The 15,000-nt window shown below is 36.1% G+C and overlaps 1 protein-coding gene across 1 annotated transcript in view; it reads left to right on the forward strand.

Moving 5' to 3' along the window:
* Positions 1 to 7,486: 7,486 nt before the first annotated feature.
* LOC119575507 overlaps positions 7,487 to 15,000 on the forward strand; it is a 9,989-nt gene continuing 2,475 nt past the window's right edge. The window contains 9 exon segments of the mRNA XM_037923159.1: positions 7,487 to 7,543; positions 7,702 to 7,747; positions 8,753 to 8,872; positions 9,873 to 10,016; positions 11,532 to 11,737; positions 12,074 to 12,194; positions 12,197 to 12,252; positions 12,924 to 13,092; positions 13,134 to 13,292. Of these exon segments, the coding sequence (XP_037779087.1) occupies positions 7,511 to 7,543; positions 7,702 to 7,747; positions 8,753 to 8,872; positions 9,873 to 10,016; positions 11,532 to 11,737; positions 12,074 to 12,194; positions 12,197 to 12,252; positions 12,924 to 13,092; positions 13,134 to 13,292 (1,054 nt within the window). The 5' untranslated portion in view covers positions 7,487 to 7,510.

Genomic DNA, 15,000 nt, shown 5'->3' on the forward strand with positions numbered 1-15,000 from the left:
CATGTCTGAGCCGCCGTGGTCACAGCATGATACTTAATTGTAGTTTTCATGTTGCTCTTGCTCTTGGAGTGAGTACGTGGTAGGGTCCCCAGTTCCTTTCCACGGAGAGTGCCGGTGTTACCCTTTTTTTTAGTCAATCATTCTCTCTATCTTATCCGGGCTTGGGACCAGCACTGACTTGGGCTGGCTTGGCCACCCAGTGGCTAGGTAGGCAATCAAGGTGAAGTTCCTTGCCCAAGGGAACAACGCGCCGGTCGGTGACTCGAACCCTTGAACTCAGATTGCCGTCGTGACAGTCTTGAGTCCGATGCTCTAGCCATTCGGCCACCGCGGCCTTGGTGATCATGGGCTTCCATGATTTTTTCTTGGCAATTTAGAGCGGTGGTTTGCCATTGCCTTCCGCCCGGTGTTTTTTTTTTTTTTTTTTTTTTTTTTTCCACCATCTCTATTTACCCGGCACTGACATGGGCTGGCTTGGCCACCCAGTGGCTAGGTAGGCAATCGAGGTGAAGTTCCTTGCCCAAGGGAAACAACGTGCCGGGCGGTACTCGAACCCTCGAACTCAGATTGCCGTCGTGACAGTCTTGAGTCCGACGCTCTAACCATTCGGCCACCGCGTCCCCATATATATGTATACATAATATATATATATATATATATATATATATATATATATATATATATATATATATATATATATATATATATATATATATATATATATATGCACACACACACACACACACACAGACACACACACACAGACACACACACACACACACACACACACACACACACACACACACACACACACACACACACACACACACACACACACACACACACACACACACACACCTCTCTCTCTCTCTCTCTCTCTCTCTCTCTCTCTCTCGCAGTCGCAAGCACACATACACGTGTTTATGTGCCTGCGTTTGTGGGTTGCATTCGTAGTAAGAGAGACTGGAATCCGACTCGAAACCGATTACATCAAAACATTTTATTACACACTCAGTTATACTTCATGCACTGCAATATGATGAAATGCTAAGAGCAAAGGAGTAAATAAGAGTAAAACATATTACTATAATTAGATTATAGCACTCCGTTCATTCATTTTTCTAATTTTCTGATTCTCCTTTTTGGTAAACTATTCTGGTGATCATATGACTTGTTCGCTCTTCATTCCTCACCACACACATGTCTTGGTTATTTCCCTGCTTAATAAAAGTGAAGAAATTAAGGTCAGCTATAGAATACATAAATACATACTAGTGAAGAGAAAGCAGTGGAAGTTGAGTTTCTCGCCTCAGCTTCCCCCCGTCTTATACGGCGCTGTTGAAAATACAGTTAGGTGCTTGGCTACCCTTGCAGTACGTATAGGCAAGTCCTAGGAGATTCTATTTGCAATTTAGCTTTACTTTTGTTGATGTTGCAGATTTCTTTCATTATCTCGTCGTTATATTTATGCTTTTCATTATTGTTTTATATTAGCAGTGATAATGATAACGATGATGGTGATGCTGCTGCTGATGATGATGATGATAACATTGCTGCTGCAGATGATGATGATCATGATAATATTATAATAATAATTAGAACAATAAAAACAATAATAGTTAGGATAATGATGTCAACGACAAGTTTGGAAATATCTGTAATAACAATTTGATTCTATAAATTTTTGTTATCATTGTCCAATGCCTTCTTCATAGCAGCAATTCTGTGGCTAAAAATGTAAACACCGGAATAATTAATCTCAAATAGAATTACGATTGACGGACACGGAAAAAAGAGAGGCCATGAATTAGCAAATAAAAATATATGTAGCTACATTAATCACGAAGCTTTAATAGTAATAGTGTCTGTAGAATGAAGTTCTTATTGTAACGATGATAATCAACAACAATAAAAGGATATTTTGGGTGTGGTTCGCGCGAGAACAGCCCAGTGGTGTCACTTTGGCGCCGTTCATGCTGTTTTTTTTTTTCTTTTTTCTTTCTCACCAGCGCATTTCTTTGAATTGCGCCGAAACGCGTTTGTCTCTTTAAAAGTACACGGTTTCTGTTGAATTCAGGTTAGTATCACATAAAGATTAAGAGAATATTGCACGTCATTTCAACCGCAAAAGTAATGAGTCGTGACGGCTCATTATGAGAGTGTTTTTACAAATGCATATGCCATAGACATGATTCTTGCTCATTCTACATATCTTCTTATCCCCTTCTCTCTCTCCGCCTCTTTGTATTTATAGCGTCTTTTCTATCCTTCTATTTGTCAACCTGTCGATTTTGTGTGTGTTCTGGTCTCTATTTTCTGTCGGTCTTTCTCTCATTATCTCTCCCTTATTTTCTCTCTGTCTCTGTCTCTGTCTCTCTCTCTCTCTCTCTCTCTCTCTCTCTCTCTCTCTCTCTCTCTCTCTCTCTCTCTCTCTCTCTCTCTCTCTCTCTCTCTCTCCTCCCTTCCTCTTTCCTCCTTCTCTCTCATTATCTGTTTTACCTACCTCCTTTCCCTCTCGGTATCTCTGTATTACCTTTTTTCTGCCGGTCTGTCTGTTTGCCCCTCCCCCTTCTCTCTCTCTATTACTCTCTCTCTCTCACTCTCTTTCTCTCTCTTTCTCCCTCCCCCCTCACTTCATCCCGCTCCCTCCCTTCCTCCCTCTCTCTTCCTCCCTTCCTCTCTCTCTCTCTCTCTCTCTCTCTCCTCTTTCTCCCCCCCCCTCCTCTCTCTTTCCCTCCTCTGCAAGAAACATCTCCACACACATTCGAGTCAGGCAGACTGGCGCCGGACTAGTTTCTTTGGTGCCCCGGTTAATGATTTTTCCCCGGACAGACACAGCGTAGGGACACGTATGGGCTTGTTGCCTTTGTTACGACAAATTTCACTTCTATTTTAATGGCATATTTTTTTTTTACAATCATACTTTGTTTTGTCTAGGGTAGACCAGTAAGTTGAGGAAGATCTAGTGATTGATGTTTCTGTCTAAGAGGATAATGAACGCGCGAGATGGCAGTCTCTGTGTGATCTTCATATCCAGAATTTAAAATCGGTCCTTATTATTAATAATGTTATATTTCCCCCAAAAAATCAGCGTGTAGTTTGTCGTTGTTGTTTTTTCGTTTTGCAAAATACGGATGCGGTTTATCCAAGGATCTGATATTTTTTGTTTACTGACTAGTGAATCAATCAAGCAGGTGAAAGTTACAGTACATAACAGAAGTTGCTTTTGGAGTTGTTTATGCCTTTTTTATATATTTTAAGCACATGGTGCAAAACTGCTATTTGTAATTCTTTTGTTGTCAGCAGATATAATAAGAGTGCATATATTAATAGTACAATTTATAATGAATTCATTTCAAGTATTTTTTTTGTGCATTCAATGTAGGCATTTTGTAAACGTACTTGATACTTTACAGCATGATCTCTTAACAGTAACAATTACTTAAATGGATTTGTTTTTATTACACAACTCCTTTGTTCTTGCACGTGATAACGTATCAAATCACTGACACGCCCATTCATACAAGATAAAATGCAGCCTTTAACGTTTTACTCATTAAAATGTCCATTGTTTTCTGGACGAACTTTGCCGTATATTTTCCGTTTTCGAAATAATCATACTTTCAGTAGATTTCACACTTCATTCTTTAAACAGAAATGTATCACACATTTCCTGCTGCAAGGAAGTAATTTATCAGTAATGTGAATGAAAATATTATGCGTATGATAGAAACACTTTTCAGACAGAGGTGGAAATTTGTATCTTACAAAGGATGATAAAAATAACTATTTCATTTACTTATTTATTTTTGGTTTCACTTGGACATATATTTCCACTTTTCCTATGAGCCGTTTATATACTTGATCGACAGATAAGATAAAGTCAATGAGAAGATAATGTATGAAGATATTATTTGGCAAGTACCAATACGGGTGCAAGTTACAAGGGATACGATATGCCAGCAAAGGACAAGCTATGCGAGGTGTTGTGTAGCCACTACTGTCGGACTGTCTCTAAAGAATAGACCACAACCACTGGCTAGCGTCCAAGGTACTACATACCATATTATTACATAGAAAACGGTCACGTCTAACGGGACTCACTACCACCAAAAGTCCAGCAGTTACTCGTTTTTATTTATTTATTTTCCCTTTGGGATATGGTCCCAAGATTATCTGGTTAAGTTATAGATATGTCGTTCTCGTAAGAGCAGTTTCGAAGTAATAAAAAAAAGTGTCATTACTTAGTGCAACCGCAAGTTGCTGATATTTATATTTACAATCTATACACTGTTTGTTTTCATATCTTGCATTCTACATACTTTTCTTAATAGCAGTCTACATATTTTTAAAAAATTGCAGTCTACGTATTTTGCATAATATGTAGCAGTCTACATACTTTCTCATAACATGTAGCAGTCTGCATACATTTTCATACACTGGTTGACTTAGAGAATCATTGTTCTAACAGTTTGGTATGCAGTTCTCTCCCCGGAACAGTCAAGACTGTTCTTTTGGAAAACAAGAAACTATTGTTCCGAGAAAATCATATGCGCACTCTGACACACGCGACTGAGCATTCTCTTATGAACACTTGCTTTAGCTCTAGCTTTCCACTTCTCTCATTTTGTTTATTACTATATTACTTTTAGGATCACTCAAGTAACAGTAAATTGCTTGATCATGTATCGGGAATAACGGAACCTTCAAACAGAGGACAAATGCAACCTCCTTTAGTAAGAGAAGGTAACAACTACATGGTCTGAGTCAATAGTCACTTACTAGCTTGTGTTTTACCATTACTTTATTATCATCGTTTTTACCATTCACCATATCTTATATCTTACAACACTGTATGTCTCAAAGGCTGGAGCGTACTGTATTGGGAGGGAAGGGGGTCTTCCCTAAGTGTACTTGCAAATCACAGGCCTATTGTGCACACACACACGCGCGCGCGCACGCACACGCACACGCACACGCACACACACACACACACACACACACACACACACACACACACACACACACACATACACACACACACATGCTTGTGCATACGTATATATATGTATATATGTATATATACATGTATATATATTTATATTAAGTAATATATATATATAATTTAATATAATATACATAATATATACATATATATATATATGTATATGTCATATATATATATATATAATATATATATATATATATATATATATATATATATATATATATATATATATATGTTACACACACACACACACACACACACACACACACACACACACACACACACACACACACACACACACACACACACACACACACACACACACAGTTCTCTCTTTCTCTCCTTATTTAGCATTTGTCTATTTTTTTTTTTCTAGATCTCTATTTTCTAGATCTCTAGATCGCCTATTTTCTAACTTACGTCGTTTATAACCAATCCATCAGCCAAAAGGCTGATGGATTAGCTGACTGTTTCGTTCTTTCCATCTGTCTTTCCATCCTATCTTTCCTCATAACTGCTGAGTCACCGTCTTTGGTTGGCATAATCACATGTTCGTGACTTGCCTTTACCTTGCAAGACACCAGGCATGAATCTCAAAGAGGACAGAACTGTTGCCACATCAATTCTTTATCATTCGATTATTGATGTTAAAGCACAGAGTGACTGTCTTGACACACAGCCATGGCAGGCAGATTGGCAAATATCTAGATATTCTCACTGATAAAATATGAAAATATATACATGAACATCCCCCAGTCATTCCATATTTAAGATAACTGTATTTCGACTTGGACATCGTGTTATTATTAGATTATTTCTATACAAGTACTTCGAATAATAATAATATCTCAGATAAAATAAAGACAACTGTATATTTCTCATTAAAAGATCAGTTACCCTAACTAAACAATACTGATGAAGAAAAGTTAAAAAATCACAGAAGGATTTCACACAACTGAAGGACACCTGTGAAATTGTCAGGTCATCGCATACAGTTCTATTTTTTTTTTTTCACATTTCCTATCCATAGCTAACCGACTTTATATCCAAAGACTTCCCTTCTCCGTGTAGTTAGTATACACATCCGATCTGTTTACAGGAGTCAAATTTCATGTAATTGCGCTAACCTTGGGACTACACAAGGACAGCAGTGAGTGAATACCATGAAGGGATGCCAGTGAACTGTTGCTATACTAGGGAAAATTCATTCGTTATTTCTTTTTTAAACGGGAGATTCTATAACCTTAAATTTGTATTTTACTTCTGTAGGGATAAGCCAGATGTGAGAAGCTGAACCTCGACCGGTTATGCCTATGAAGGGAGCCAAGCAATGTATTTCTATATACCGAGAAATTTTACATTATGGCCACTCTAGTCTGTTGCCGGCACTGTTGGTCCTACATGTGTATGGCAACACTGCCCGGGCCGTACAGTTGACTTTTGTGGGATATTGTAGAATTTATTTCTTAATCAAAATATATATCATTGAATTGATTAAGTTATTGTGTATCTTAGTAATTCTAGCTCTTATTATCTTTGGATATAAATACACGTAAACGAAGAGAGAGAGAGAGAGAGAGAGAGAGAGAGAGAGAGAGAGAGAGAGAGAGAGAGAGAGAGAGAGAGAGAGAGAGAGAGAGAGAGAGAGAGAGAGAGAGAGAGAGAGAGAGAGAGAGAGAGAGAGAGAGAGAGAGAGAGAGAGAGAGAGAGAGAGAGGCTCTATTTCACGAGTGTCCAACAGCATGCGAATATGACGAAAGAAAAGACATTAAGATACGCCCCCAGTGCCACAGAGTATGCGGGTAGGAAGATATGGAAAGAGAAATAGAACAGTAAAGCGAAAAGCGAAATGAGAGCGAGGTATGCTGCTGAGAGTTAATATTTAAGAAATAAAAAGAGGAATAGAACCACAGAATATATAGTGGAAAAAGAGAGATAAGGCTAGTTGAAGAAGGCACATGCTGGATAACAGAAAAGAACAAGTCAAACAGAAATACAGGCAGGGAGACATATTTCTAGAGCGAAGAGCTTGACTCATTCATAAAAGAAAGGATAGTGACACATAGAGAAAGGCATTGAAAGGTTGACAGACAGTAGACAGCAAGCTAGGCATTAGAGACAGACAGAAGACAGCAGGCTAGGCAGAAAGACAGAACAGACATGGTGAAACAGTCAGTAGAAGCCACGCCTCCCAAATACCCGATAGCCAGCGAGTTCCTCTAGGGCCGCCTGTTGGAGCACAGCCAAAGATATCACCCTCTATGCCATACATTTTTACCTACTGACACCCATCTGACAGAACAATTAATGCATTAACGAATGTAAGTACGTGTCTTTCACTGTTTAACGGTATGACCATCACGCTACGTCATTCCATTACTATGGTAAAAAGAAACAAAATTGTCCTGTATGGTCCGTACTGGTGCGTGATATAGAAGAACCGCGTGTAATATAATGTTCCTTCCCCAGTCTTTAGGCAGACGCACGGCTCTATAGTGTCTTATGGTATTTTTGGTGGCGATTCTTATCAAAGGGGTGATATAATTATTTCTTGTATAATTGTAATTAAAAAAAGCAAAACAAAAACATGGGTTTATGTTGAAGGTGGCAAGTTTGAAAGAAGCGATGTCGACTGTGAAATTTTAGTAGTATTTTCCATAAACTAATGTGTTTTTCCTTTTTCCCCCAGATAGAAGTGCCTACTGTGTGTAAGAAGTTTAGATCACCATAAAGATCCAGGTAAGAAGTTGTATAGTATGGTATTAATGGTGTATTTGATATATATGGACGAAAAGAAGTAACGTAAGGTAGCGTAGTAACAAGTGTCTGAGAGAATATGAATGGTATACTATGATACATTATTTAGGTTCTCTAAGTGTATCATAGATTTATTGTGAATTACTTTAAATTAATCAGTGTAGTATTATGTGTATTAGTTATGTCAGCATTACAGTTTAGTGATCACTCAGTAGTTATATATATTTTTCTGGTTTGCGTTGTACCTTATAAGTTGTGAAAAATTATATCAAGTAATGAAACACATCCAATTATAGATCACATTTGAAAATATTTATTATATTTTCTTTGTTAAGTATTGTGCCTTCATTAAGGTTAATCAGTAGATATGTAAAATAAAGCAGGCCTTAGTTTCAAAAGGCAAGACCAAAGGAAAATAAATGGTAAGCATGGGTGTGTTAATATATGTAATATATTACGACAATATATCCATTTGTCTGTATATTCATTTATATATATATATATATATATATATATATATATATATATATATATATATATATATATATATATGTATAAATTATCATAATATATTAAATGGATAATCTTGCAACTTGAGTATTACATTAAAGTGGTGCAATGTTTCCTGTGACCTTAGATAAAAAAAAAAATAAAGTTAGGTTTCAAGGTCTTTATAGAACATACCAAAGCTATTATATATATGATGTTTTGTACAATACAAGGAATTACAACAGATGTAAACTGTTGTAATTCCTTATGTATAAACAATACTTATAAGATATTTCACTGTTAATAGCACATTCAGGAGAGTTAGATAAGTTTTTAATTTTATTTAGAACTTACCTCACTATCTTTGATATAATTGAAAACTGAAAATGTTACAATTTTTGATTATTAAAGTTCAACTGATTGATGTTTCTTATAAACTATCCCAAACTGAACATCTTAATAGGAAAAAGTAATTTTTTTTTACATATACCTCTGCAGAAAACACCATGACCAAGTCAATAATAATTGAGTTTGACAACCCATCTGCTGTGTTCTTCTCCGGACAGACTGTGACAGGTCGCATAATTGTATCACTGAGTAATCCAACATCCTGTAGGGGTAAGTTTTCATATGTTGTAGAAGTGATGGATTGTATTTTTACAGTTACCCTGTAGGGGTGAGTACAGTTAGACTGTAGGGGGGAGTAAATTTAACAATTATAAATTATGAAATTAAATTAGTGATTCTTTTTAATATTTTCTTGGAGTGAAACTATGGTATAGCTTCAGTTTCACACAGCCATATGGCACAAGATGAACTTTTCCTGTAATTGATGGATGGATGAATGAAAAAAAAATTATCTATGGTATTTTCTTTGCAAATTGATAATAAGAAAGTTGTGCAACATATAATAATTGTGTATGCATTTACAGTAAAATCTAATAATGCAGTCATAAAGAAGGGAAAAATTACACTCCCTTATATATGAAATAATCTGCTAAGGCAAATAGCATCAGAAATTAAGAAAAATGACACACAAAGAGTAATTCCACAGTGATAGGGGGGGGGGTCCGACAGCAGAGCCCCTGATAGCGGAATACACAGGGCAAGTAGAGGAGTAATTTGAAGCCCCCTGGTTATGAAGGTTTTTTGGTTCATACCACTATGTTTGTGGATCCCCAGGAATAATAGGGACTTAGACACAGAAGGGTTTGGTTACTTCATTAATAGTTAACGATACTTTTATTCATATTATTTATGATAGAAAATAACAAAAGATTCATGCTTATGACAATGTGAACAATTAAAACGGAATAATAATTGCAGTGTCAGATGGCTGTGTGAAACAAAAAATTACCAAAAGTATTATTATTGTTGATGTTTTTATATATCCATTAAGTTTATGCAGAGTATACCAACAAGATATTTATATTAATAGCTGAAATTCTCTGCTATATTTCATGGACAGAATATAAAAGAATATTAATGAGCACATGATGTACAAAGGATTAATACATAATGACAAATTTTGGGCTTTTTTTTTTTTTTTTTTTTTTTTAAAGTAAACAGGATATTTATTTGTGCATAATCACATTTAGATATATAATAAATTTTTCAGGTATTGAAGTGAAGTTCAAAGGATCAGGAAAAGTTCACTGGAGTGAACAAAAAACAGTTCAGAGAGATGGCCAGAGTGAGACAGAAACGGTGAATTATGATAGTTCGGAGACGTATTACTCCAGGGAATATCGTGTATGGGGAGGTTGAAATTGTTGTTGTTTGTTTTTTTTTTTTCTGGTCCTTCCTTTTTAATTTTTTTTTTTTCATTTTCTATAACATGGCGTGTTTCCCTTGTTATTTAAGTTTCCAATTTTATTCTTATTTATTCTTTGTACTTTTTCATTGATATTCTGTTTCTTATTTTTTTCTTTTACTTGATTTTATTCTTATTCTTAATTTTATTTTTATCCTTATCTTATCCTATCCTATCCATATCCATATCCTTTATCCTGACATTCATATCACCCTATCACCTTATCATCATCTTTTCTTATTACTTATTATCATTGTTATAGTACCATTATCCCCCAAAAATCCAACAGCAGGCTGCACGTACATGTCATGCCACTGTGAGTTTCTTTTTAATTTTTTTACTATAGATAGCTACACTTCCACTAAGCACCATTAGCATTCAGTACTGCCTGCTCACCTTGATTTTCAAAATTTTTCTTATATATACGTGCCTTGATTTCGAAATATTTTCATATTTGCTGTTATATGTCATTAACATATATAATTTAATATCTATAATGAAAAACCCATTGATATCTTAGCTTTGAAATAAAAACTTTTCCTGCCATTCAAAAAAGTGAAATCAGTTAGTCCAAGGTCTTTTAATTGATTCCTTTTGCTAAGCACTAGCAAGCCTTCTCTGTGCAAAACATTTCACACACACCACAACCACACACACACACCACACACACAACACACCACAACACCACACACTTTACACACACAACCCCACACACACACACCACACCACACCACCAACCACACACACCACACACAACACCACACACACAAAAAGAAGAAAAGAAGAAGAAGAAGAATAAGAAGAGAAAAGAAGGAGAAGAAGAAGAAAGAAGAGAAGAAGAAGAAGAAAAGAAGAAAGAAGAAGAGCACAGTATTTCCGGGTGACATCGATTGACATTTTTTTTATTATTATTTTTATTATTATTATTATTATTTTTTATTATTATTATATATTGATTATATATTATATTTTATTATTATTTTTAAATGTATTATACTTTTATTAGTTATTATTATTTCCTCGTCTTCCTCCTCCTCTCTTCCTCTTCTCCTCCTTCATATTTTAATTTTATTTTCTTTTTTATTTTTTGGATTTTGTACATAGAAACATCCTATATATATTAAAGGGTTCTTACAAAAGGAACCATATTATTTTAAAAACCCGTATTTCAGTCTGTCTGATATTATTTCTGTCTATCTATCATCTATCTGTCTATCTATCTACCAAACTCTGCTTTTCTATCTGACTCTATCTATCTACTATCTAAATTTGCTATCTTTAATATTATTAAATTATTTATTTATGTATCAACTTTACATTTCACATACATATATAAAAAAAAAAAATATGAAATAGGATTTGATATAAATTTCACAAACGTTTAAATTTTTTACCTATTATTTATTTATTTTATGTATATGAGAGTTTCTCATAAAGACTTTTAATTTCTTTCACTTCTTTCAGGTGAGAAAAATGAACTCCCACCAGGAACCCATCAGTTCAATTTTCTCTTCCCTTCTCCAAAGGGAAATTCCATTCTGAGTCAAGCACTGCCAGTGCGACATCGCTGCGAAGCCAAAATGGACATTCCATGGGGCATAGACAAGAAAGCTAAAAGGCCCTACTCAGTGAACACTCTCTTGGATTTAAACAGAGATCCCCAGGCTCAAGTTAGTAATGAGAGGCTAGACACTTTGAGGGGAATAACATCAGTATTTAAGTTTTAGATTTTTAGGGTATAGAGAATTTTAGGACAATGCGAAATATTTATGGTTCTTTCTATATTCTTATTGTGATCATGAGTATCATCTCCATTTTTATTGTTCTAATAGTTTACTTACTTTTAAGAGTATTTTAAATTCGTATTGTCATTAAGATTCTCTTTGATTTAACTTCCTACCAGGAGTATGTAAATTTGTTAAACTTCAATGTCTTTTTTATTATATTATCATTTATTTATTTACTGTAGCTCCTTTCCTCATCTTCCCTCTCTTCCAATCCTGTAGATGCCGATTGAGTACAATGAGCACAAGTACCTTTGCTGTTTCTGGTGTAGGAGTGGCCCTCTGTCCCCATGGTTGTCCGCTATTCCCCGCTCAGGCCTACGTCCCGGGCCAGAAGTTTTGCTCAAGCAGAGTGTTCAACTACCGGACACAAGTCTTTAAGCAAGGCCACACTTAAACAGGTAGGCACTGTGATACCTTTTTATCTTATATTCTTTTTTGGATTTTCTTTTTCTGCTGCCTCTCATTAATGGTAAGAATTAAACCAAAGGGAGGGAAGAAAGTCTCTCTCTAATATTTATCAAAACCTTTTTTTTTTACAATTTAAATTAAACCCAAACCTTTTCCAGACGTGAAATTTTATGCGAGGGCCCACGAAGGACTGCCCGGCCGTAGTGCTGAATTAAGAGGGTGAAATGCACAGGAGAAGAGACATTTGTCGGGCGTAGGATGCTTGTCCCACCTTGCCAACCTCGAATTTGGATTCTGTAGAATATTGACATTAAATTAAACGTAGAGGAAAGATTGGCTACTTTGTTTCTCGCTCCCTTTCATCCACATTCCAATACTTTTTTTGCTCTTTTTCTTTGTACTTGTTCATCCCAATTAACTTGTTCTTAGATGCCACCTTTGTTATTGCTGGAATTCCTTGATTTTTTCATAAGTTCTTATTTGTTCTTTATATATTTTTAACCCCCTCATTAGAAAATTTTTCATGCTGCATTGTATTATATTATCACCTAATAGGGAAGGACTTTTTACATTTCATTTTTATTTTTGTCTCCAATGGCTGTCATGGAAACCTTACCACTCAGCTCCTTTTTATTAATCATTGATCGATTCTCTTAAAGAGAATTTCGTATATTTAGTCCACTGCGTTTACTGGAACCAGCCTGCAGCACCTGGTTTAGCTCCCCAGAATCCAGGTGTGCCTCCTGCCCTTTCCTTTTGGTTACCAGGGATGCCACCTCAACCCTCAGCACCGGGAAATTTGTGGCCCCGGGGATGCCGTCAGCCTTCTGCCCTGGCTTGTGTCCCCACCAGGAATGCCGGTCAGCCTTCTCACCTGGCTTTGTGGCCCCACCAGGATGCCATCAACCTATGGCACCTGGTTTTGTGCCTCCACCAGGTCAGATGCCTTCACCAGGCTACCCAGGAGGACTGCCAACAGCACCTCAAATGAACTATACCTTCCCAGGGATCCAGCAGTATCCCAACTTGCGTGAGTATAGATACATATAAGATAGAGTTTGGGGCTATTCTCTTTATTTATAAAATGTCTTGTACAGTTCTTTGAAATGTAAGAATTCTTATTTCTTGTACACAATATTCTATATAAAGATGATAAAAGATTATATAAAGTTATATACAGTATCTGGAAGTTGGTATTAACATATTATTTGCTGCAATGTTTATCATAACAGAAAGCTAGTCATGCAGTCATTCACCATAAAGTTATTATTGGATCTGGGTGCCTCACTGTCTGCATGTGGCCCGAAATCTGAGCATAGGTTTTCTTAGAGTTGTGGCTTTCTTGAGTGCGTTGCTCATAGGCAGGCCCACATGAACACTCATGTGAGGAGCCTTTGACTCCTTTGTGGCTAAGCACTAGTAGAGCCATCTATATACAGAGACACAAAACAAACAACAAACAAAAAACAAAACCCAAACAAACACAAACCACCACACACACAAAACCACACAACCACACACAAAACACAACACACACAAAAAAACCCACACACACACACACACACACACACACCACACACCACACACACACACACACACAACCCCACAACACACACACACACACACACACACACACACACACACACACAAGTACAGCATTTTCCTTATTTTTTATGCATTTTCCCCAGTGGCAAGTAGTTAAGTTACTTTTCCTTGCCGAGGCTCCATATTTTCTCTCTAAGTAGTCTAAAACTCTTTGTAATAAAAATAGCAGTAAGTCACATTTTCTTATTTGTTAAATTTTTTACATATGTGTAATCTTCAGTTTTCTATGATATGCCCTGTGCCACCTCCCATGACTAGGATCTGAAGCATGGAAATATTATCCTCCATGGAGCCAGCAGTCGTCCAGTCATGGCTCACTGATAGTACATTCCACACTCATTTACTAATGGAAATAATGCTAGAGCCCCTCCTAAATGCCCACAGAGTGTAATTTTCCTTGAAGACCTTTGTGTACTGATAGTGAGTCATATGTCACCCTGGCCTTCAGCCAAAATTCTCATGACTGCATATTCCATCACCCTGGCTCTAAGCTAAATTTTTTCATAACTGCATATATCATGATGTGATTTTCACTTCATCTAGATCAGTGGGTTTATGTAGATCTGTAGTTCATATTAATCTTTGCCTCAATATTCCATTCTTCTATCCATTTCTTGTATTCCCTTAAAAGCAAACATATTTTTTTATTGTCTCATTTTAACCCAGTGGCACCAGGAAAATGCTGTGCTCATTTTTTATATATTTGTGAAATGTCTCAGCACATTGATGGCTAATTTCACCTCTCCTTGAATTTGCAGATTTTTTATTTTTTTTATTAATGCTATCAATATTGATGGTGTTCTTTTTATTATAGACATTATAATTACTATGATGTTATTGACACTGGTAATAGTAATACAAGATACCATAAATTATTTTCTAAAATCAAGGAAAAGAAAAAACAGGTGAGACAAGTAGTAGTCGCAATTGGCTCATTGGTGACTTAGTACAAGTGGAGCCATCTATGTGTAAAGACAATTAACCCAATGTCAACAGGTTTATGTACTGTCCCCTTTAGATTTTAGTGAGTTTTGTTACATACAGATGGCTCCATGTGTGTTCAGCCCTGCCTTAGTGACTGATCCTGATTTCCTCATTCCTTGAATTGGCAGGAAAATGTGTTTTTCTTTCTA

Source organism: Penaeus monodon, chromosome 7, assembly GCF_015228065.2.
Source record: "Penaeus monodon isolate SGIC_2016 chromosome 7, NSTDA_Pmon_1, whole genome shotgun sequence".
Taxonomy (NCBI): domain Eukaryota; kingdom Metazoa; phylum Arthropoda; class Malacostraca; order Decapoda; family Penaeidae; genus Penaeus; species Penaeus monodon.